This window comes from Apteryx rowi, unplaced genomic scaffold, assembly GCF_003343035.1.
Source record: "Apteryx rowi isolate R43461 unplaced genomic scaffold, aptRow1 scaffold_85, whole genome shotgun sequence".
NCBI classification, from domain to species: Eukaryota; Metazoa; Chordata; class Aves; order Apterygiformes; family Apterygidae; genus Apteryx; species Apteryx rowi.
Genome location: NW_020451149.1, coordinates 2,546,697 through 2,568,293, shown reverse-complemented (window position 1 = coordinate 2,568,293; position 21,597 = coordinate 2,546,697). Strand labels below are relative to the sequence as shown.

The 21,597-nt window shown below is 39.2% G+C and overlaps 1 protein-coding gene across 12 annotated transcripts in view; it reads left to right on the top strand.

Moving 5' to 3' along the window:
- Positions 1-21,597, top strand: part of FAM13A (family with sequence similarity 13 member A) — a 139,498-nt gene that overhangs the window by 22,052 nt on the left and 95,849 nt on the right. For 11 of the 12 annotated variants that reach the window (XM_026090147.1, XM_026090141.1, XM_026090146.1 and 8 more), the window contains 2 exons: positions 646-805; positions 8,899-8,982. In XM_026090147.1, coding sequence (XP_025945932.1) covers positions 646-805; positions 8,899-8,982 — 244 coding nt within the window. The remainder of the gene's footprint in view (positions 1-645; positions 806-8,898; positions 8,983-21,597) is intronic. The other variant, XM_026090142.1, reaches the window with a different exon arrangement.

The window sequence follows — 21,597 nt, the reverse complement described above, 5'->3', positions numbered from 1 at the left end:
AAAGCAGCCTCCATTTCTGTGTTTTGAAAAGCCCTGTAAGTTATAAGCCTACTTTAAAGAGAAGGGCCAACTCACAAAATAGATGAAGAAAGGTGGTATACAGCCTAGGGTCACCTTAAGCTGCAGAGAACTTGCTTAACATTTCCTTTTACTGTCCTGCTCAGCATGTGGGTTTCTTTTGTGTTTTTGTTTGTTTGGTTGTTTTTTTGACTCATTCTTCTCATGTATCTTTGAGGTCATCATGAATCATTTTTTGGAGGTACCTGACTTTTCCCATTGACTGTTTGGAGAGTTTAAGTGCCTCATGCTGTCTGTACTGCGGCCATGAACCCAACTTTTAGATAATGTGTATGGTGAAGTTGGTGGTGTCTCATTTGGTAGTTGTCTCAACTGGATTTATACCTTGATTCTGTGGAGTAGATAGTTTGACTAGCAGRTACAATATTTAATATCAGTAGGAAAAACTGCAGACAAACTGCAATAGTTGTAACCAACATAGATTTAATCCTTCTTTCCCAGCCAGAGTTTTTCATGTTCCTGCTAGCCAGCCTGTATCTGCAACTGAAATATTACAGGGACTTTGTATAGGAACATTTGTCTGTTGAGTACTTATAACACTGCGCTTCATGTTCCATCCAATTTCAGTGTGCCTTCTGGATTTGAAGGGATAAAGGAACAAGAGATCTGCAACAAGATAATGGCTAAAATGCTGGAAAACTACAGTACCTTATTTGAATTGGAGGGTTTGAAAAAGGATGAAGGAAAGCCTGCATGCGAAGAGCTAGCAAGAATTATTTTGGTCAAAGTGAGTATCTCTAATATTTCATTTTCTTACAACAAATCAATAAGGCAGGCTCATTCCAGGCTTCAATTCAGAAATCTTTTAGATAAGTSGGAGGCAGGCTCTGTCATAATAATGTTCTCTGGTATTGATTGGTATGTGGTTTTACAAGCCAATTCTGCTCTTAGGCTAATTTTCATCAGTAGTCTGGAAGTTGATTCTGTTCAACAACTTTATTAGTTAAGGTGTTCACTCTTACTGATAAAGGAAATACATCTGCTAAAAATTTACCTTTTTCAAATGAGGAGGAATGATTTTGGGAGGCATCCAAGCTTTCCCACATGGTGATCATTTATTCTCTGCACATCAGTGATGATGGACTGTCATACCTTAAGACAGCATGAAGTCTTTAGCCTTTGCCAGTCTAATGCCTGCTTATCTCAAACACCTTCCTGAGTCTAAAAGCCACCTGTTCTGACTCAGAATGGCTGGTTTTGATGCACTCTAGAAGCCACCGTTTCTGAGTGCAGTATAAGAGAAATATTAAATAGCGATTACTATTTAAAGAAGARAATGTATAGGAGCCATTAAATAAAAAGGATTATGCTATAATTAAAATACAGTATCTTTGGTGGGAAGAAGGCATGTACATAACATCAAAGGATGGTAAAGTTCAGAAGAAGTCACCAAAAATAAGTAAGATGGCCAGAATTTTTATAACTGAATTCTGGCTTGTGCCATCTCCACTGCAGGAAGCAGCCTGAAGTTTGTGCGGAAAATGGTTAGTGAGGATGGTTTGCAGTAGCCTCATTTCCTCTTGTGTATTAGCTATGCAAATGATTACTCCCTTCCAAGGCACAAGCTCCTGTGTTCAAGAAGGTTGTACCCAGCGAGGGGTTTTGCAAACACCCTCACTGGTAAAGTCAGCATAACCTTCACTGGCTAGAATGGAATTGGTCAGATAATGAGGTGGTTATAAAAACCTGGTGTCTTTGACCTTGGCACAAGTGAGAAGTTTGGTGTGAGCCTAAGTTCTGCCAGTCAAGTGAAATCAGCTGACAGCATCTCCATCTTTGCAATGACTTATTAGAGGGTGGTTTAATCTGAACTGCAGGGCAATCTGTATGAGTCAGACTAACATGTCTTGAGAAGGGTTGGTTGCTTTCTTATGTGATGGATCAGTAAGTAAAGGAAAACCCTTTAATCTTATAGCTGTCACTAACATTCACCTAAAACTCTTACATGGAAGGAGACAGTACTATTGATGACTCTTTTGCAGGGTCCTCTCTAATCTGTTACTGAAGTCACAGTAACTTCTGGGCAATGGAAGTGACCTATCTGGCAGAGGAGAGTGATGTTTAGCAGCTGATGGTCGCTTGTACATCAAAAACAGATTGAGAAGACCGTAATTTTAAAAAGCCACAGTACTTAAAAGAGCCTGGCAGAAAGTTTTCAGATATGTCTCCTTCCCCTTCAAGCCTCAGTCAATTGCAAAAGCCTAAATAGTCTTTTACATCTAGGGACTTAGAAATGATTGGGAATGCACTAGGATGGGAACCCGGGAGATTTCCCACAGTAGTTTACAGATCTGAGCTGTCAAAATCCATGGTGACAACCAGAATTACTCCAACAAACTAGCCTGAAAGATTTAGTTACCCAAGTGAGATGAGAAATGTTGTCCATCTCTTTGCCTCAGGAGACAGATGACTGCCTGAGAGGAACGAGGTATGCCCAAACAGAAGGGCTCACTTTGTCTTTGGGTCTTGTTGACAGCTTCCAAATTCTGCTGGCAGTCTGCTACAAACACTTGACCTTGTTCAGTGTCTGTCTAACTTAACCAAGCCAAATGCTCCAACGCAAGAAATACAAGCATCTAGCTTAATGTAGCAAAGCTACGTAAGAAAAGTGTGTTGAGATTTGCCAGATAGCTCTTTGAAAGAATGCTTTTTGCCATTCCCAAAGGTTACTTTTCTTGTATCCTAGCAGATATCCCCTAACCTAGCCAATTTGTAYAATAATTTAGAGATGGTACAGTAAAACTGAAAAACAAGTGGTAATAAATGAAGTTCAATAGAGGAAAAGGATTGCCAGTTTGCAATGCATGAGCTGTTGTACACAGTAGGAGCTAGCTGATCCCTGTCATAAAAGAACAAATGCCTCAGATTTATTGACATGACCTGGATTACAGTGTCCAGCAAAGAACAAGTAATTTGTGAACAAAGTCACTGCTTCTTGAAAAGCTGTTGGTGAATTCATATCTGCAGATGGTTAGAGAGAGATTTGTCAAGTAGAGGAACTGTTGAAAGGAGTGCAAAACATAGGATGCCCAGGATGAAGCTCTTGTAAACTAAGACCCTAGTGATTTTGAGGGTGTTGCATACAAGCATGAACCATGATGGAATGGGGAAGCAGGCACCATGGAAGGGGAAGAAAATAAGGACCTTACACCTGCCTGCCCTTTATTGAAGACAGGGGCACTTAATGGCTATTTCAGCCCCATTTTATACTGTGGGCAGCAGGAGGGTAAGGAGGGGAAGTCTAGGAGAATCTTGATGATCTTGTTCACTCCTTTCTGACATTTAGACCTGGGGTATTTCCGTCATCCCCTCCCCAAGTCACTTGCTGTATTGGCACTGTTTTACTCCGTGTCACTACACTGCTACCTTTCCTGTGACAGCCTTCACTCTCTCTCCTTCCTCTCTTTTCAATGTTTGCATTTTTCTCCTGTATTTCCACAGTCCCTTCCCACTCTTTGTCCTGTATTCAAAGCCTGTTTGCCCTTCTTTCCTACTCCAAAGAAAAGGCTGGTATAAGGCATTCTAAAATGAAGTGTGAGAGTTCTAGCACGCTTGATGCATGGCCTTTCCTCCCCTCTAATCACTGCGCACCCATGCTGTAGCCCATCCTTAGTCTGCATTTCTTTGTCATCCTATCTTTCATATTCCTGAAGGTGGAGGTAGTTTTTCCTCCAGGTTAGTAAAGTGCTTGCTGTAATGTGGTCTGCCTCATGGCTCCTYGTGGGGAGCAGTATGGGCTTATGCAGTATGGGCTTGCTGAGATGCTTTTCCATGACAAGCATTATTGCTTCCTTTTGTTTGAAATGCTGTTGTTAGTCTTGCCTGAAAAGCTCCCAGAATGGAGGTGGTGGCGTTTAAAAGAAGTTAGTTTTTACATTGTATTAAGAGCTTAACCTAGTGATGATCAAAGCCATCAGTGGTGTTCCAGGTACCTTCTTGATTGAGAGTTTGGAAAAGAGCAGCTATAAGCTTGAACATTTTTATACAGGAAGAAGAATACCACACATTTGCAGAAGGACTAAAATTAAAATATGAAACTCCAAAACAGTGGTTTAAAAAAATGCAACTTCAAACAATCCACTTCTAGTGCTATAATACACCTTTCCAAGTTGTCCATTACAAAACTAGCCCTGCTTTTTCTTATCTTTTGAGTGACTGCAAGCTCTTAATTTGGTGCAGAAATCTCGTCTGGAAGAACAGAAGCCTACCTGTAGTTGGTATCTTTGTATTGGGACGATACTGTTTCTCCCTGCAATCTCTGGTCATTCTGGAGTTGGCTTAGGTGCGTATTGTCCTCACGTCATCCACTCATAAAAGTCTTCTTCTGAAGCCAAAATCAGCATTAAATCATGTTTTTGGAGTAAATACTCAGAAAGAGGGGAGTAGTGGCTCATGCCATCCCATCACAGTATGGAAATGTACCTCTTCTCATATACCCTGTGATGTTCACCACCTCTCTGAACTCGTGTTACTCCTGATGCCTCATGATCTGAGTATCTTAAGATCTTCCTACACTTTGGCAATAATGTTGGTGGATTTTTAAAAGGAGGAAATACTGCTCTTTTAAAATGAAAACAAGAATGTTGGGTCACTCGGACAAAGTCATGAAAGCATGATGCTTCTCTTTGAGCAAGGTTATTGGAGAGGAAAAACTGTGCTTGAGTAGAGCAAGTTGCATCTTGTCCGCCATGTTGGTCATAGCTAAGGGAGGGCCACAATGTTGCAGACTTCCAGAAGGAGTAACAGCATTTCAATCAGGTACAGATTGCAAGGGCTCAGAGAATCTGTAGTAGGGGAACCAAAAGTAAATAAATTTCAGAGACGGGAAGAAGAGATGTGATTCCACAGGACTGTTGTTAGATGAATTGTTATTCTTGCTGTGCATGTGCAATGAGGGGGTTCAGGAACACCTTCACCCTGGTTATACTTCCTCTTTCAAAGATTGCTCAGTCATGGGGAAAGACAAGCAAGTTGCTCAGGCAAAGGGACTTTTTGGCTTGCTTTCTCAATGGGTCATAGTTGGGAAAGTAATGGAGCAGGAAATCTCTGCAAGCCACATTCCATCTCTGCTTTGTTCCCAATTCTGTAAAGCCTCCTCTTGCTCATTGTTCAGGCATATCATAGAATTATAGTTAGAAATGGTGGGGAATTTTACTTGATTAAAACTCTATGGGAAAAAAAAAAAGTGCAGTTTTCACAAAATGGAAGCTTTCTCTTAAAATAGTTTCCATTTCACTGGGGAACTGAACTTTCAGATCCCTGATGCCTTGCCTGGAAGGTCCTCAGTAGTTTTTCACTCCACCTGGTAAAATGAGATACACAAGATCTTCTAGGCAGGTAGCCAGCAGGTGGAAGCATAACATGTACTTTCTTTGGAAATATATATATTTTTGAAATTCCTTCCCATAAAAGAATTAGGAGTTTTGACTTTTTGTTCCAAAATAGTTTTTTTTGTTGTTTTAACATAAGAGGTTTCATTTGCAGCCAGCTATTATTATAATCCCTAAGACTTTTATCTAAGCTCTGATTTAATTTCCTGATGTTGTGAAGGTCTGGGCGAGTCTTAGTTCTATTGATTGATAGGCTCAGCTAGTTAGAAATGAGTGGAAAAGCAGGTTGAGTGTTCTAATTAGCTATCYGCTCTGTGTGGCATATTTCAGATTTTGAAGCTTCATAAATGACTATTTCTTTTCTTATTGGACAGTGTCACTTGTGAACTATTTATCCTCTGACAGTATATCTGAACTGCTATGCATTTATCACATTATAAGTTATAAGACAATGTTATTTATGTTCTATTTTGAAGCAGAATTCATGGCGTGTTAAAGTATGCTTCTGATTGATTTTTGTGGCAATAAACTGAGTGATAACTCATGTATTTAAAGATTAATCAGTCTGAGTTGCAGTATTGCCAATTTTATGATCTGCCTGAATAAACTGGTTTAAGAAATCTACAGTAATAATAATAATGCTTTTGAACTGGGGCCTTTTATGTCCAAAAACCTTAAAAGTGCCGTTCAAATTGCAGCTGCATATAGTCTTATACTGTACAGTCAGCCACTGCTGTACGATTACAACTGTAGTGAAATGGGATCTTTGAAAAACAGTGTTTAATAAGGCTTTTCCAATGATCAAAGATAGGCAGCAAAGAGGATTTTTATTTAGTTTGAATGGACAGGGGAATTTGGACAGGCAAAATATTATGAGACTCGCCCTTGGAATTACCCCTTTCACTGATTTCAGGTAAAACACGTCAGCTTCCGTGGTATGATGCTTTTTAGGTCACTATTGTCTTAGAAGAAAACATACAAAGTATTACATAGCCATGCAAGCTTGGGGGGGGGGTTGTTGTTTTTTTTTTCCTTCTTTCACCTTTTTCCTCTAATGCCTTCTTGACAGAGCACTTTTCGTTTTAAGAACCAGTCAGCTGAGAGCACATAAGTGTTTGCCCTGGAGCACAAGCACCGGTATGATGAGGGTGTGATGCTGCTCCTTGCTTGATTACGTATTTTGGAAAGGAATGCAAAAGGCCTTTCCCTTCCTTTCCCATTAGGTGGTAGAGCAGATAGTCCTGTTCCCCTGATGCAGAAGAGAAAGCAAGCCAAGTTATAAAATTAAAATTATAACATTAATTTAAAATTGAAATGAAAAAGTCTAGTAAAAAAAAAGTGCAATTTCAAAGTTCTAAATGTTATGAAGGTGCATTCTGATGACCTCTGGGCAGGAGGATTTCACTCTCTGAAGAGCTGTGGGAGTTGGTCTCTTGTTAGCTTTTGCAAAAAAGAATAGTTTCAAAACAACCTTTTTATTTAGATGGTATTAACTTCTTGCAGTTTCTATCTAGCTTGTTTCTAGCCCTCTAACAAAAGCTGCTGCTTCAGTTGGGAGGATTAGCTGGCAAAATAGATTTTTSTACTTTAAATGTCAGCAAAAATGTATGTGCTGTGTTCTGCAAGCCTGCAGTTAGATTTTTAAGGAGGCAGGCAAGACCATCACATGCAACTGYGTCTGTAACCAAGTGGCTGGTGCTTGATCAGTGCCCAACCCAGCTGCACAAGCCCCTAAATCTGGATTTGAAGTACAGAAGGAGAATGACTTCAGCAGCACTGTTTTAAACTTGAGTGCTTGCTTGTGCATTCAAACACCCAGACCAGATCGTTCTGGGTGCRGAGTTTGAGCCCTTCATCTCTAGAAAGGACTAAGAAAGGTATGACAGTCAGAAGGTTCTCCACGCTGGCTTAACTTTGCTCCCTTCGCAGTCAATGGTAAAACTCCATTTCCACTGGGCACTTCTGAAAATCAGTGTTTCTGATAATTTCCTAAGGTGCAAAAGCAAGATATTTACTAATAAATGTTTCCTTCCCCTTCCTCAGTTGTTTTGGCTTAGATACCTTAGCATGAGGGTCTAATCCCTTGATAAGACCAAGMAGCTGCTGAAAACTCACTGTCTCTACAGTTGAGTGGGCTCCCCTACACTCCTATTCTGAATAGTTAATCTTCTCTGCCACCTCAAGGCTCTGGCCCCTCTGATTATGCATGCAAAGGACACGAGCAATCCCTATTTGCGTCAGAAGAAAAGGCAACCGCTTCTAATCCATGTTATGCTGCCCTGGCTAAGCCTGCAGGGTCTAGATAGTTTCCTTTATGCTTCTTTCATGCCTGGGATCATTTCAGCATAGCGTTAATGATTGGGTTTCAGTGCTGGATTAATTCTTTCCCCACAGAAGTCAATGGGAACTGATCCCTTTTGAAAATCCTTTCTAAAGGTCTCAGCCAGGGTTTCTGTTTCATTCAGTATTCCCTCATTTGGGCAAGTCATGCTAGTTCCCTCCTGTCTGGGCCAGAGAGCATCAGAGCATAGGAGCAGGTTCAAATAAGAGGAAGATGGGTGGAARGTTTGGGGGTTGAGAAAAAGCACCTGTGGAAGTCTGTCTCTGGTTTTCTGTTTAATATTTCCTCAGCTTGTATTTACTTCACAGTTGTCCACCACTGAGCAGATGGGCATGTTTATAATAAGGGTATATAGTGATTCAGCCAGAATGACATTTTAAGATGTGAGCTGACAGGAAATGAGCAATATGAGATTTGTAGGGGAAAGTTTATAAGCCTCCAAACCCTTCACCTATACTAGGTTGTTGAATCTCAAGTGGGGAGGACTGTTATGTTTAGGCTGTGATTCAGGAAGGCAAGAGAAAGATCAGATGAGCCTCAAACAATTTCTTGTATAATTTTGAAAAAACTTGGTAATGCTCCTAGCTCAACCGTTTTTGACAACTYCATATATGTAGTGTTAAAACAGAATACTTCTGCTCTTGAAAGTCGGTAAAGCACTTACTAAATTATAAATCTGTCACTTGTGGTGTTACTAAATACAATCCTGAATATTTACACAGATATGTTAAAGCTGAACTGTATAAACTAAAAAATAGTTTTGGTGATATTTCTTTAGCTAGAATTTCACTACAGCAATATTTTCATTTTAGCACATTATGAGAATAAAATAGCTAAGATTTAGCACAATTAAAGGGAATAGAGGCCTTTCTGTGCTGCTCTCCATATTTCTAGTATACTGTTACTCCTTTGAATCCAGTTGGCAAATTTTGCAGTTGAGATGCTTAGGAACTTTGCTTCTACTGTCTGGTAATTTTTTTATAAAAGAATGTCCAGTGGTAATATCATTGCCCATTAACAAGTACTATGAATGCAGAGAAAATAAAATCCTTGTGTGTGTATGTATGTCCCCATCTGTATTTGTATGTTTTTCATTCATTGTCTGTTTGTTTGTTTTGTTTTGTTTTTTGGGGTCACATCATGGTTTAGGAACCCACTTGGGAGAAGTCCCTGTCAGTCAGTACGACAGCATCTTTAGAAAGGGAAGCATCAAAGTCAGCACCAACAAACAAGGTATAGTAAAATGAGCACGTAAGCCTCTTCTCTAGCCAGCTRTTTCTTAGCATCCTTGCTGTACCCATGGGGAAAAAAGAGATTTGATAGGAGGATGAAAATTCTTCTGCTAACATAAATCTCTCAGTTCCTCCTCTTCAGATTTTCCGATCTTTATTCTGTGTCTCATTAATTAGTCACTAAATCAAGTTAGACAAAATAATAGGCATTGTTCCCAATAAGTTGACAGTGTCAGTGCTATCTTTGTAACAATGGCATATTGCAAGCAGTCAGAATTGTTTCAAAGTGACGAGGTGTAAGACATTTTTCAGCCTGAGGGGCTTTAATTCGTACCGGTCTCTGCTGTAAACTTCGTCTGTAATRCTTTTAAGGTGCTATCTTTAGAAGGGTTCGTCACTGAATGAATTCTTCTTCCTGTTATAACTGAGTAGTGAAGTGCTCATTGATTTCAGTAGAAGTACTATGCATTTTTGAAAAGCCCTCCTTTAAATACTGTTAAGGTATGYTGAGGTGTGTCCAGTAGACGTCTGGTTGGTACATCTTGGTGCAACTGTAATAGCCATTGCTTTGCAGAATTTCTGGGTGCCCAAGACTTCCTTGTAAGAAGCAGGGCTGAGGGCARCTGAAGAGCAACAGAGTTTACTGTGCAAGGTACACAAGGGGACAGGCATGCTGTATGTGTCTGACTATGTAGGTTCTTGAAAATCTGATCTATCCCGTAAATCCCAGCGCCATTTGACCCTGATTGCCAGCAGTGAACATCTCAGTTTCCATATTAAGAAAGAGTTCTGTTCTCTTTGTGTGCTGGAAATCTTACAGTGGTAACTAAAACAATATAGCGACACTTAAGACTATAATTTACTGCAGCGTCATATACTCCTTTTAAAAGTGACACTGCTGAATTCTGTGTATGAAAAAGTTTTCTCTATGTGAGTATTTTGATTTTTAGATCAGAAATGCAACTTAGCTTTTCCAAGGCTGATTTAAAGCTGTTGTAACATGAGATGCAGGTCCAGAGAGGATGAATTTCCCCCATAGGTAGGTCATGTTTTTCTTTTAGATCATGCTTTTTCTAATTGTGGATAACTTTATAGTAAATAGATAAATCAGACTCCTGTTTTCAAAATTGCAAGGGAGAATAAAATGTTCCTCTAGTACTGATCTTAGCTCTGTTGTCAATGGGYGCACACACATATTATGTAAACCCAGCAAGAGAACAATGTTGCTGTGTCACTTTGACAATGTTTGATTTGTTTTTTTAATCTAAAACTCTGCTTCAGGCTCCTTATTGGTGCTTCAGCCATGAGAAGCTGAATTGTGGTTATTAACCGATTATGTGGCGTGTTAGCCCTGCCAGCTAATATATGACAGATACTTATAAATTGTGGGGATGGGCTTGGAAGATGAATGTCTTTGCTCACTGAATTCTTCATCACTGTCAGGAGAGGTTACTTTCCAYGAGAGGGGATGTTTCGCCTACAGAGAGAAAAATGCCTGTTACTTGGGGTTTTAGGACCTAGAGGAGAAAACAGCCAATTACCTAAAATATAGTCTTTATAATCTTTTACAAATTCTGAAATTATTTCTGCTCTCAATATTACCTGTTAAACTTTATCAGCATTCAGTAACTGGTCCCCTTGGACTGCTAGAAACATTTTTTTCTTTTTCTCCTAGAAAATGCCATAATATTACATAGCCATAGTTGCCAACATTCAGGTATGTCACAGGGTTATTACTGTTTGTCATTTCCTTTTCTGTATTGTGGTCCCTTTTTTTTTAAAAAAAAAAAAAGGTTTTGCACATCTCTCTGCCTTTGTATCACAATTCATGACCTTTGTATGTGTTTTGTGGCAATCTTTACTGTAATTGAAGTAATTACTTTGCTTCACTTCAGTACAACCTTAACCTTTAGCTGTTTATTAAGAGGTACAGYCTCAGGTAAGAGATCACATACGTAAATAGCCATGGGGGAACAAAAGGAAATGAAAGGGGAACTAAATAGGTTATTAGTTTAATAGTTGAAAAGCAGTGATGCATTTTTTGCAAACTGTATGATTTTGCTTTTTATTACTCCTGTCTGGAAGAGCTCTGCTGAATTCCCATTACTAAAAGTGCAAATGATAGCAAGATAGGAGAGCAGATAGATACCAATTTGGCTTTATTCTTCTGCCTATATGTCAATAGCAACTGAGGTGAAAATCTCCTATATAAATACTAGATGTTTCATCTTTCATTATGTGGTTTGTTTAGATAAAAGAATATTTAACAGCTTTACTAGCATTGTTTCCCCTTCTAACAAGGATGTTTTCATCATTTTCTGAGTACAATATACTCAGGGTAGTTAATTAAGGAAAGGGTAATTAATGCTTATTAAAGAGAGATTTTTTTTAAATTTGTGTTCATATTAAATCTTTGTCTATTTTTTCTGAAGACATCTGTGCCACTGAACAACGATGGTATGAACTGACACCTGAATAAAAATGAGTTATTCCATCAGGTTAACATTCATGAAACTTGCTGTGGCCACATGAATTAGAAAATGCCTTTAAAATTCTTAAGCCATTGGCTACACAATTTTAGTCTTTAAACGTAGGTTTTTTTGTATTTTGCATGGTTTATGGAGTCTAATCAACAATGAGCTATTTTCCATGATCACAGAGAGAAAGAGATTCCTTATTTTCTTGTGTTGTGAGTGGGAAGAAGAGCAGCTCTGTAACTGCTGTGGCCCTTTTGCTTGTGAACAGGCACCCTTGATAGCACTGCAGACTGTCTCATCTGAGCTGCCATGCTCTGGTGGAACTTTGTGCAAGGGGCRGCACTGGGTTGGATAATATTTCCTTATCCAACATTAAACAAAGAGAGAGCCAGAAACTCTGAAATCCATTGTTTTTTCTGGACTGCCCCATGGACAACACTGTTATGCGCTTTTCTTATGGCAAAACAGCAAATGTGACCCTGCTGACACCTACCTCAATCAAAGGCTGCATAGCTTTGGTCTGTGGGATGCTGCTGAAAGAAATAGAACATTGCCGCAGTGCAGCTGCTGACCCAGTAAAGAAGCAGCTGCTGCAGGCTGTCCCRGTGTGATCAGCTATTGCATCTCTTTTGCAATCATTCACAGCATTGAATTCACTGGATGATGCTATTAATAGCAGGTCATCCTACGTAAGAATGCCTGTCCCGGCTCAGATTTGAAATCCATCTAGCCTAGTGTCCTGCCACCGACAGTGGCCATAAGCACATGACCTGGGAGGAGTAAGAGCAGAGCAAGGCATGTCTGATATTTCCTTCAGTTGCTCTTCTGACCAGCTTCTGACTGTTCTCAAGGCGTTTCTGGCCTTGGTGTGGTTTGTGTATTTAATAATGTTCAAGGTACTTGTCCTATCACCTTTCACACACATGTAAACTTTTTGCTTCCACTATGTCATCTGGTGAGGAGTTCCACAAATTACTCCCTGTCGTGTGAAGAACTAATTCGTTTTGTTTGTTTTAAACATGACTTTTGCTAGAGTCATTTGAGGACCACTTTTTTTTTAATTGAAGGGGACAGAAAATAGTCCATTCTCACTCCACCACTCATGATTTTGTAAATCTCTGTTGTATCCTCCCTACAAGCTGTCATGACTTCTTTTTTTTTAATGAAAGATTAGTACTGACATTTGCAGGCTTAATCTCTACATTGTCAACAACTGGTTCCTCTATCAGGGCCCTTGCGTAGGAGTCTGCCATTAAGCAAACAAGCACGTGTAATAACACTTCTATTTTGGGACACAGGGCCAAATGTTCTTATGCTGTATATTGGATGACATTTTGCTGAAGTTCAGGGAGCTGCACCTTCTTTATATCAGAAAAGAATCTGACTCCATGTTTCTGTGAAAAACTAGTTTGTAGCCCGGTTAACTAAAGGTTTCACAGTGACATAATTTTGCATTTTTTTGAAATAAGGCCTTCTTTTACCTGTTAACAGGTTACAAATTAGACCTGATGCACTTTCTAGCAGCATTTAAAATTTGAACTGAAAACTCAATGGGTCAGTTGCATTTGATTATACAGTTTTTGAGGCCAAAGAGAGAGTTTAATTAACAATCCAAATAGGGAAGAAAGGATGAACACAATACTGATAATGAGGTTATTTCAAAGATACCTTGGAATGCCAAGTTATCAACAAAATAAGTTTGTCTGCATCATTAAAATAGAGCACATTGTATAATCATTGTTCTTTCTAACTCTTTTTTCCTAATTCCCTCCTAAGCTAATTGTAATCAAATGCATTTAAACTCTTATGTTCAAATGCTTTTAAATTCTGGTTTTAGAGTGTAGTGGTGTGCTACAAATACAAAAGAAAATAAATTCCCTTCATTATGCAGTTTATCTCTGAGACTGCACTTCACTGAGGTTGAAAATTACCAATTTTTATGCCCATTCAACATTTTGTTGAAAATGGTAAAAGCAAGGGTTGTATTTTCTTCAGTTTGAACTCTGCATTCCAGCCAGACAACAGTGCAAGATGCAAGTGTGCTGTATGTATTCCTCTTACAAATAAAGGAACCAGCCCAGTTTATTCTTCTTCAAAAAAGAAAAAGTATACTGAATAAACAAAGGCTAACTATAATAGTAACTATTTTCTCATTCTGTTGAAATTTACTGAGATTTTTTCAAAGGTTCTCATCCTAGAGCCAGTAGTATAATTATTTGTGATGTGGAAGATCAGGTTATGTTTGTGCCAGGGTGAGTGTTTCTTAGTCTCTTTGGTGATGTTAGTCATCTCACTAATTTAAATATATAATGGTAAGTAATTGATCACCCTCACCATTCCATCAGTGGTCCTGGTCTGTCTGTCCAGGTAAACATAAAGAGAAATAAGTGCAGCARTAGTTGCTGAGAAAGATACGTTGCCGAACAGCTTATAGCCTGGCTGTGATTCAGTCTCTCCTTTAAGGATGCCCTTGACCTACTGTGTTTCTTCATTCAGGTGGGAAGAAGGTAGGAGCTGGTGTACTCAACCACCTGTCTTTATTAGCGTCAGCACTTCTTGGCATTAAAGGATTATTCTCTTGAAGAATAAATAGGGCAAAGAATATTCTAAGGATGCTCTAATCTTTTCTAATCATTCAGATCTCTATAGTTAATTGGTTTAAAGCTTATATTGAGGTGGAGTCTCATGCATTTAAAACCTGCATTTTGTATGACTTGCAAAGAATCTTCCAGAGGGAAAAATTGCTTTGCTAATAAGTTGTCCTTACTGAGGAAAAGGGTCTATTGCTTGGGTCAGTATAATTTGTGTTCTAGGTGCAAGAGCACTGGGTTGGGTTCACTTGAATGAAGTGAATTCTTTTCCTAGCTTTGGGGTTATGGACAAGTCATCTATGCTCTATACTGATTTTTGACAATTGTTAACGTTTATAGCAGTATTACTGAAGAATCTTATTTGCAGGTCGGGAGCCAGTGCTGTATAAACCCAGAGCTAAAAAAAAGGTCTCAGGCATGCCCGAGAGAGCTAATGGATTTGTTGAGCTGTTTGAGCAATATAAAGTACTTCGGAGTTTTGGTAATGATAGTAATGCATCTCGCAGAAAATAACAGTCCATGATCCAGAATGGGCCAATGGAAGTTAATATTATATGGTATGGTTAGGAAGGTATGAAAGCGTCTAAATTCACTAGCAGGTGTAGAAGATGACTAGAAGCTTTGCTTTATTTTGATATGTTTCTGACAGGGCCAATTGTCAGCAAACATTGCTTATCAGAGATAGTTACCTGGATACTCTCTAACTTTCCCCTGATCTTCCCTTCTTGCTTAGGAGAAAGAGGTTAGAGAAACTTTGCCAAAACCAAGGTTTTGGACTGTGTTCTGTACAGGTTCTGACTATTTTCTTAGGCCCAAATACTCTTGGTAGTGGAAAATTTTCCCTAGTAATAGGATGGCGTGGTGGGGCTTGATGCTGTGATCAAAACCTGCCCAAACTAGAGGACTTGCTGGAGAGACTCTGTTGCTTCATTCAGAATTGACAGATGGGAGGTGACAGTTTTCCCAAGTGGGATTGTCTTTTGGGGGTGTGGGGAATAGAGAGGTGGTTGGTGGCAGCTAGTGAAAGTGAACAGGAATTCAGATAGTTTTCCGGATGGAATCAGGTTACACTATGAGCATACACAGGCGAGTAAAATGGTGAAGGTCTCTACTGCCTTCCAGATAGAGGCTTGAGCTTGGTTTGTATCACATATGGTGTACTCAAGACTTTTTTTTGGGGGGGGGGCGGGGGGGAAGGTTGTAATTGCCAATAAGACATACTCTTTATGGTATTCTCTGGAGGTCCCTATTGGTTTCGAAGAATGATGCTCTGGTACTACTTCTGTTTGGGACACAGGCTTGTTGTTTTATGTCTCCGTGTTGATTTCTCCCAGGTGGATGGTATGGGTCATTGCTTTTAAAGGAAATCAGGCTTTAAAGCACAAAGGATTTCACTCCATAGTTTTACAAATTTCACCAGCAACACTAAAAATGCATGAATAGAAATCTCAGAAATTTCTGAATTGAATTTGCAAATTTAAGTAGTTCAGAGGTGCACAGAAATGTATGTAGCTAATTACATAATTTTTTTTCATGCAAGCACAAAAGTCAATGTAATTGCATGATTTTTATCATCAGAAACACAGACATCTGTTCTTTAAGTCTTTGCAAGTGTGATTTATTTTGACTAGTTTGACATTTTTAGTACTCCATGTGGATTGCAGGTGCCTAACTTTATATACACACATTTGAAAGTTATGACTTATGTTTATTATTTGAATCCCAATAGCAGAAAGTGTACTAAAAGAGGTAGGGTCAGATTTCTAAAGATGTACAGTTATTTAACCTCTGATAGTGAAGTTAGGAGTGGATGTAGCTATACTCAAATATTTCTTAAAAGACTTAATATTTTTGGGCTGCAAGTTTGCAGGAGGTTTAAAAGACAAAATATCCTCCAAAATATACTTTGTCACTGAAGTGTGTCATAATATTAGAAATGAGCACATGTTCTTTCTGCCTTCTGGGTTTTAAAGGGTAATGTCAAACCATCTGCCAGTCACTTAGAAGCTAATATGTAAGAATGAAACATTGCTAACAGCAGGTTCTCAACTTGAACCATGTTGGAGGTTTTGGTTTTGCTTTGTTTGTTACAAGTTTACACAGTGGTTTGTGAACCTGTACATCCTAAAAATGTGACTTTTAGGCTTGCCTGGTTCCTTCTGGCAGCTTTTATCCTTCACCTTACATCTTTTGTTTTAGCGGTAAAAAGTTCTTCCCCTTCTCTTATTTAATGTAAACATCTGTTTTATAGTTAAAATAAGAGAAAACAGCCAGTATATAGGTAGAGTCATTATAATCCTGGCTAATCGTTGCCTTGTAAAAGCCACCATGGGTTGAAGGCTGGTAGGGAGAAGACAGGGAATTTGCAAGTGTTGGAATAAACTATAATTATGATCTTTTAGAGAACTGTAGAAATATGTTTGTGTACACCCAGTGTAGTACAAATACAGTCTCTTGCCACAGTCAGTATTGAGCAGACTTGTACAGGTTAATGTTTAACAGGTTTTTAGCTAGAGCTTCTTGCTGTATTTTCAGCATGCATCTCTCCTGTTCCCTTGGAAGCATTTTTTCTGCATAAACAAAATGCATTTTTATATCAAAACACATCTGTCTGCATGTGCTGTTGCAGAATCCATGAGAAATTATTTAATCAAAGGATTATCTGCTTTTAGGCTCACACACTCTTGTTCTCATTTTTCATCTCCATTCAACTTAATTAAAGCAATTATTGTACTGCTTGATTCCTGCAATCACTGACTGCTGCATGCTCATCTTARTAGAGTTCAGCCTGTGATAAGCCTTTTTCTACACTGACTGCAGGAATGCTGATTTCTAACTTCTACTAGAAACAGCGAAAGAAGAATCTGATCTAACGCACCTACGTGACTCACTTCTCTGGCTAGTCATTTGTCTGCAATGACTTGTAGTTAAAATTAGAGGTATACTTGTAATGAAGACATAGTGTCATGAAAATGGGAGGTGGTAAAGACCTATGAAATCACCTTGAAGATCATATTACAGTAAGGAACATATTTTCTGATTCTTTTTCTAGTTCAGAGGTAAATGTTCCAGGAGCAGGAAGCTTACAACTCTTTCTGGATAGATTGTTAAATGGTCTAGTGGAATTTCTAGTGGAGTCTTAATTCATTTGTTTTATCATTCTGTGTGTAGCATTTTATAGCTTACTTCTTTGGCCACAGGAGGAAAAGTATTTTGGAGATCTTTCAGTGAAACACATACATTTCATGTCACTTTTTAATTGCCTACTGTTGATTAGAGGGCCATAAGAAAATGAGCTAGTTGAGTTCAGGTACATATAATATCACTTTACTGGTGTGCTCGGAAGTGCTGCTTCCCTCTTCAAAATCCCTAAGGCCTGAGCCTCCTCTTTTTACACAGTTTGCAAACAGCATTCTTTATTGCTGGGAAACAAAAGTGCTTGAATGTTGGGTAGCTGGAGTGAACCTTTGTGGTCATTATTTCAGTTCTTCAGATTCCTTTGTTAGTTAGTTAGCCATACAGTATTGTGGGGCAGGAGAAATATATATGTAAAACTAATTGATTTTCCTTGAAGGATCTGTCTACACTTCATGGTTTATTGTGCAGTACACCCTGGTGCTAATGCTGCCTGTTAGGCAGCAAATTCTTTCATTACTCTGTAATACTTTGTCATGCTGTGAAGAGGAGGAATACCATACATGGAGAAAGACAGGTTTCTCAACAGTTTGTTTGAGTCTTTCCAACCTACTTACATGGTCTTTGGTGGAGCAGATATGAATTTTGGCATAGCTTTGCACTTTCTAATGCAGAAATCCTTTGGCAAACACAAATGTGTTTACACCTAAAACATTTAACTGACAGAAAGGATCGAGGAGTGTAGCGGGCACTGTACTGACTTACCACTGTTCCCTAGCTTTTGATGGTCTCATTGCTGTTTGCTCTTTAAGACCACAACAGATATTTGAAGAGCATTTACTTTAAGATTCCTTTACTGGAGATGGCATTTTTATTTTAAGGATATATTGAAATATCAAGTGATACCCATTGCAACTACAGTAACTTACTGTAATTTCACTGTCACTGTTGTTCCAAATGGTCAGCTGCATACAGAGATGAGCAGACAGTCTGCCCTATAGAAAACTGAAAACAGAAATCACCAGTCGTAGTCAGCATAGTAAGTTCATTCCTGTGTCTCTCTTCTGCATGTGATCACCTGAGCATGTTTGTGCTTCTTATTCTTGATTCTTATTCTTCTTATTTTTACAGAATGTTCTTATTCTTGGTTCTCTTATTTTTCTTTCAAAGTGAGGAGAGTTCAAAGAAACAAAGTAARTGAAAGGCAGAAGTTACAGCCAGAGGAACACTTGTTTCTTTAGACAGGTGACCATGCTAAGAGTTGGTTTTAAATATTTATATCATCCTTGCTGTCTGTTGGGGATGGGTTGCCCTGAGTCTACATTCAGGGTGGCAACTGAGGTTTGGATTATCTTTCTCTCAAGAGGCCATAAGCTTTGCTGTTGCACAGAGGTACTCTGGCTGTGGGCTAGATATGTCCATGCAAGGAGCTGGTATGCACTAATTGTTCAGTAGCAATTGCTCTGCTTGTAGTGCTGTCCCCATCTAAGCATGCCCTAAGGAAGGTTCAGTTGATTCTTGATACTTAATAGCATCCAGTTGCCTTTGTYTGAGACGGTGGCAGAATTCCTGTTGGTGCAAGGTGTCTGCTGTGTGAGAGCGACGTTGAGACTGGTCAGCAAAGCTTCATTAGGTAATTCGAGATAGCAGAATGTCTGGTATTTTGTCAGCATCTCCACTGTGCTTGATGCTACTTAAAAATACTTAAGCTGAAAAGTAGCCACCAGTATGAAGCAAAGGCCATAACAAAGTTTCAGTTACCTGCTGTAGCCTAGCAATAGTACATCCATTCTTCCTGTGTCTGTATGTGAAACAAAAGTGCAGGGGAGAAGAAAGCAAAACATGTTTACAGTCCAGTAACTGCTTTTAGCTCTGGGACCAATTCACCCCTGTTTTGTACTTGGTGGTGGTGGTGGTCACACGTGCATAGACTGAATTCCAAAGCTAAGAGAAAACACAGACATCCTGTTGTGTTAGTGCTTTGCCTAGGCGTGCAGACACAGCAGTTGTGAGGCGGGGGAATTTGAGGTCCGTGGAGTTCAAAGATGAATCTGTGAGTGAATTTGCAAGAGTATGTGGGGTCAGGCTCATACATGGGGAAGAATTAGGCTGCTACCAGTTAGTATGCTAAAGCACTTAGATGAATATAAAAGGGAGGAACTGAAAAAACTGCCGAAGGCTAGAATCTTTTTCAGTGCATTAAGATAATCTGTGACACAAAGATGATACTTGCCAAATCATTAGCCCATGGAAATCTTTGGGTTGGGAGGGGAGTGCAAAAGAGGATAATTTCACATGTCCACAAAAACATACTCATAAGGAATTCAGTATTATCTCCAGAAGAAGGAGGTATTTTTTGTCATTACATAACTGTACATGTACACTACTTAGAAGTAAGCAATATATCTCCCCTAAGATGAAGGCACTTCTGCTTTCTTTGCTTTTGAGCTTTTTTTTTAGTCCACTGGGGAGTCCTGAACATACCTTTCTCTGAGATTCCTGTTTGGTAGGAGTGGATCCCAAATTAGAGATTTAGACACTGCATTTCAGTTTGCAATGGATTGGCTTCATACTCTGCTGCGGGTGGCTATTTTCTGCCCTCCCACAGACCCATGCCTTGTGAGATCTAGAGATCTCATTCTTCCCTCTCCACATGGGGAAAAGTCTCCCCACCCTAACCCAGGATGTTACCTGTTCTGGGTTCTTTTCTGCAAACAGACCCCATGTGGCAGTCGGTGATCACTCTGAGCATGTTGTATCTTCTGGCCTGAGATCCATACCTTTTGTAACATTTGGGCCTCATTCCCATATATGCTGTACACTTGCAGCATTTTGACAGAACTCAGTAGAGCTGCACGGAGTAAAGGCTGAAAGGGGTCCTTTAAGCAACCTAGTCTGGTCTCCTGTATAAAACAGGCTTTAAGTTCTTGCCTGATTCACTCCAACAATTTCCCGTTGCATAATATGGAGAATCCCAGGTTTGAAGATAGCCTTACTACTGGGTTTCTTGAATTTGAACATTTTTAGGATGGCATAATTGTTGGGTTCAAGTTGTATCTTTCTGGAGCGTATTRTTTTTATGTTTAGTCTTGGAGAGAATTTGGAATTTGTTCATTGAGTCAGGCCTAACAGAATTGTCTCCAGTGTTGCTTTTTCCACTGTTCACCCAAACTTTACTTGAGCTCCAGAGTGTCAGTTATTTTTGATAACACATTTAATCAAGAGCTTTGATATTTGGAATTGCCAATTGCACAGAGAAAATAGGCAAATTATGGTTTTCTTAAGTATCAGTATTGTGAGTGTTGTCCCAATTCATTGTACATGGCCACTTTGCTAGTGCAGTTGAAGTATTTTGTATTGGATTTATTTTTCCTACATATCATACAGCAAAAATGGCCTCTTACTATAAATAAGTTGCTGGCATCTTGAATGACTTGATAGGTTATGTGATATGGATTAAAGAATGGAGCTAATGGGAAAAAATGGGGTCAGTACTGAAGTCTTATAGTGAGCTTATACTTGTCATTAAGTCTGGCCTTCTCCGTCATATAAGAGCAGTTCAAACCAGGACAGTGACTGCCCAGATAAATAAGTATGGAGATACAAGTAGCCTGAGTAAACCCTGGACAATGAAGATATAGTGAGCATTAGGATGRGACTCTCCCTTCCTGTGCCTCACTTTATTATGGGTTTCAATCAGTAGGCTGGTTTAACCCAGGTTTTGAGAAGCAAGGCTGGAAAGAGGATGAATTTGACCAAAGATTTGCCAGTGAATGCAGCTGAAGGCAGGGGCAGCACTATGTGGCCCACAGGACAGATACCACAACACTGTTGTTCACTGATGCTTAAAACTTAGTGCTGGGATTTGAATTACATAGCCAAAGTATGCAGGTTCTGGGATACCTCATTTCTGTAGACATCTTTAAGGATGAGGGTAGCTGAAACAGGTTCTTTATGTATCTCCATTTTATCTTGCTGTTATGAAGAACAGTGAGTGGCAAGCTCAGATACATTCACTGGGATGTCATCATTTAAAAGCTCTGATAAACCACAGGGGCAGTTTCCTAAAGCAGTATCATGTGTTTTTAAACCAGAATCAGCCTTATTGTACAGATTTCTTTTTTCTTCAGACTCTTCCATCTGCAACATTTCAAAAGCTTTAATGACTTTCTTTTAGTAGAGAAGTAACTGAGGAAAATTGTTACCATCTCTTAGAATCTCCTCAGTCTATATTCCAAATCCTGTCTGTTAAATAAGAAAAGTGTTTATTCTTCTTCATTCAGATTAGCTCTGTAGAGCTGGTGCAGATCAAGACAGTGATTTATTTTGATTTGCATATCACAGAATCACAGAATCGCTGAGGTTGGAAGGGACCTCTGGAGATCATCTAGTCCAACCCCCCTGCTCAAGCAG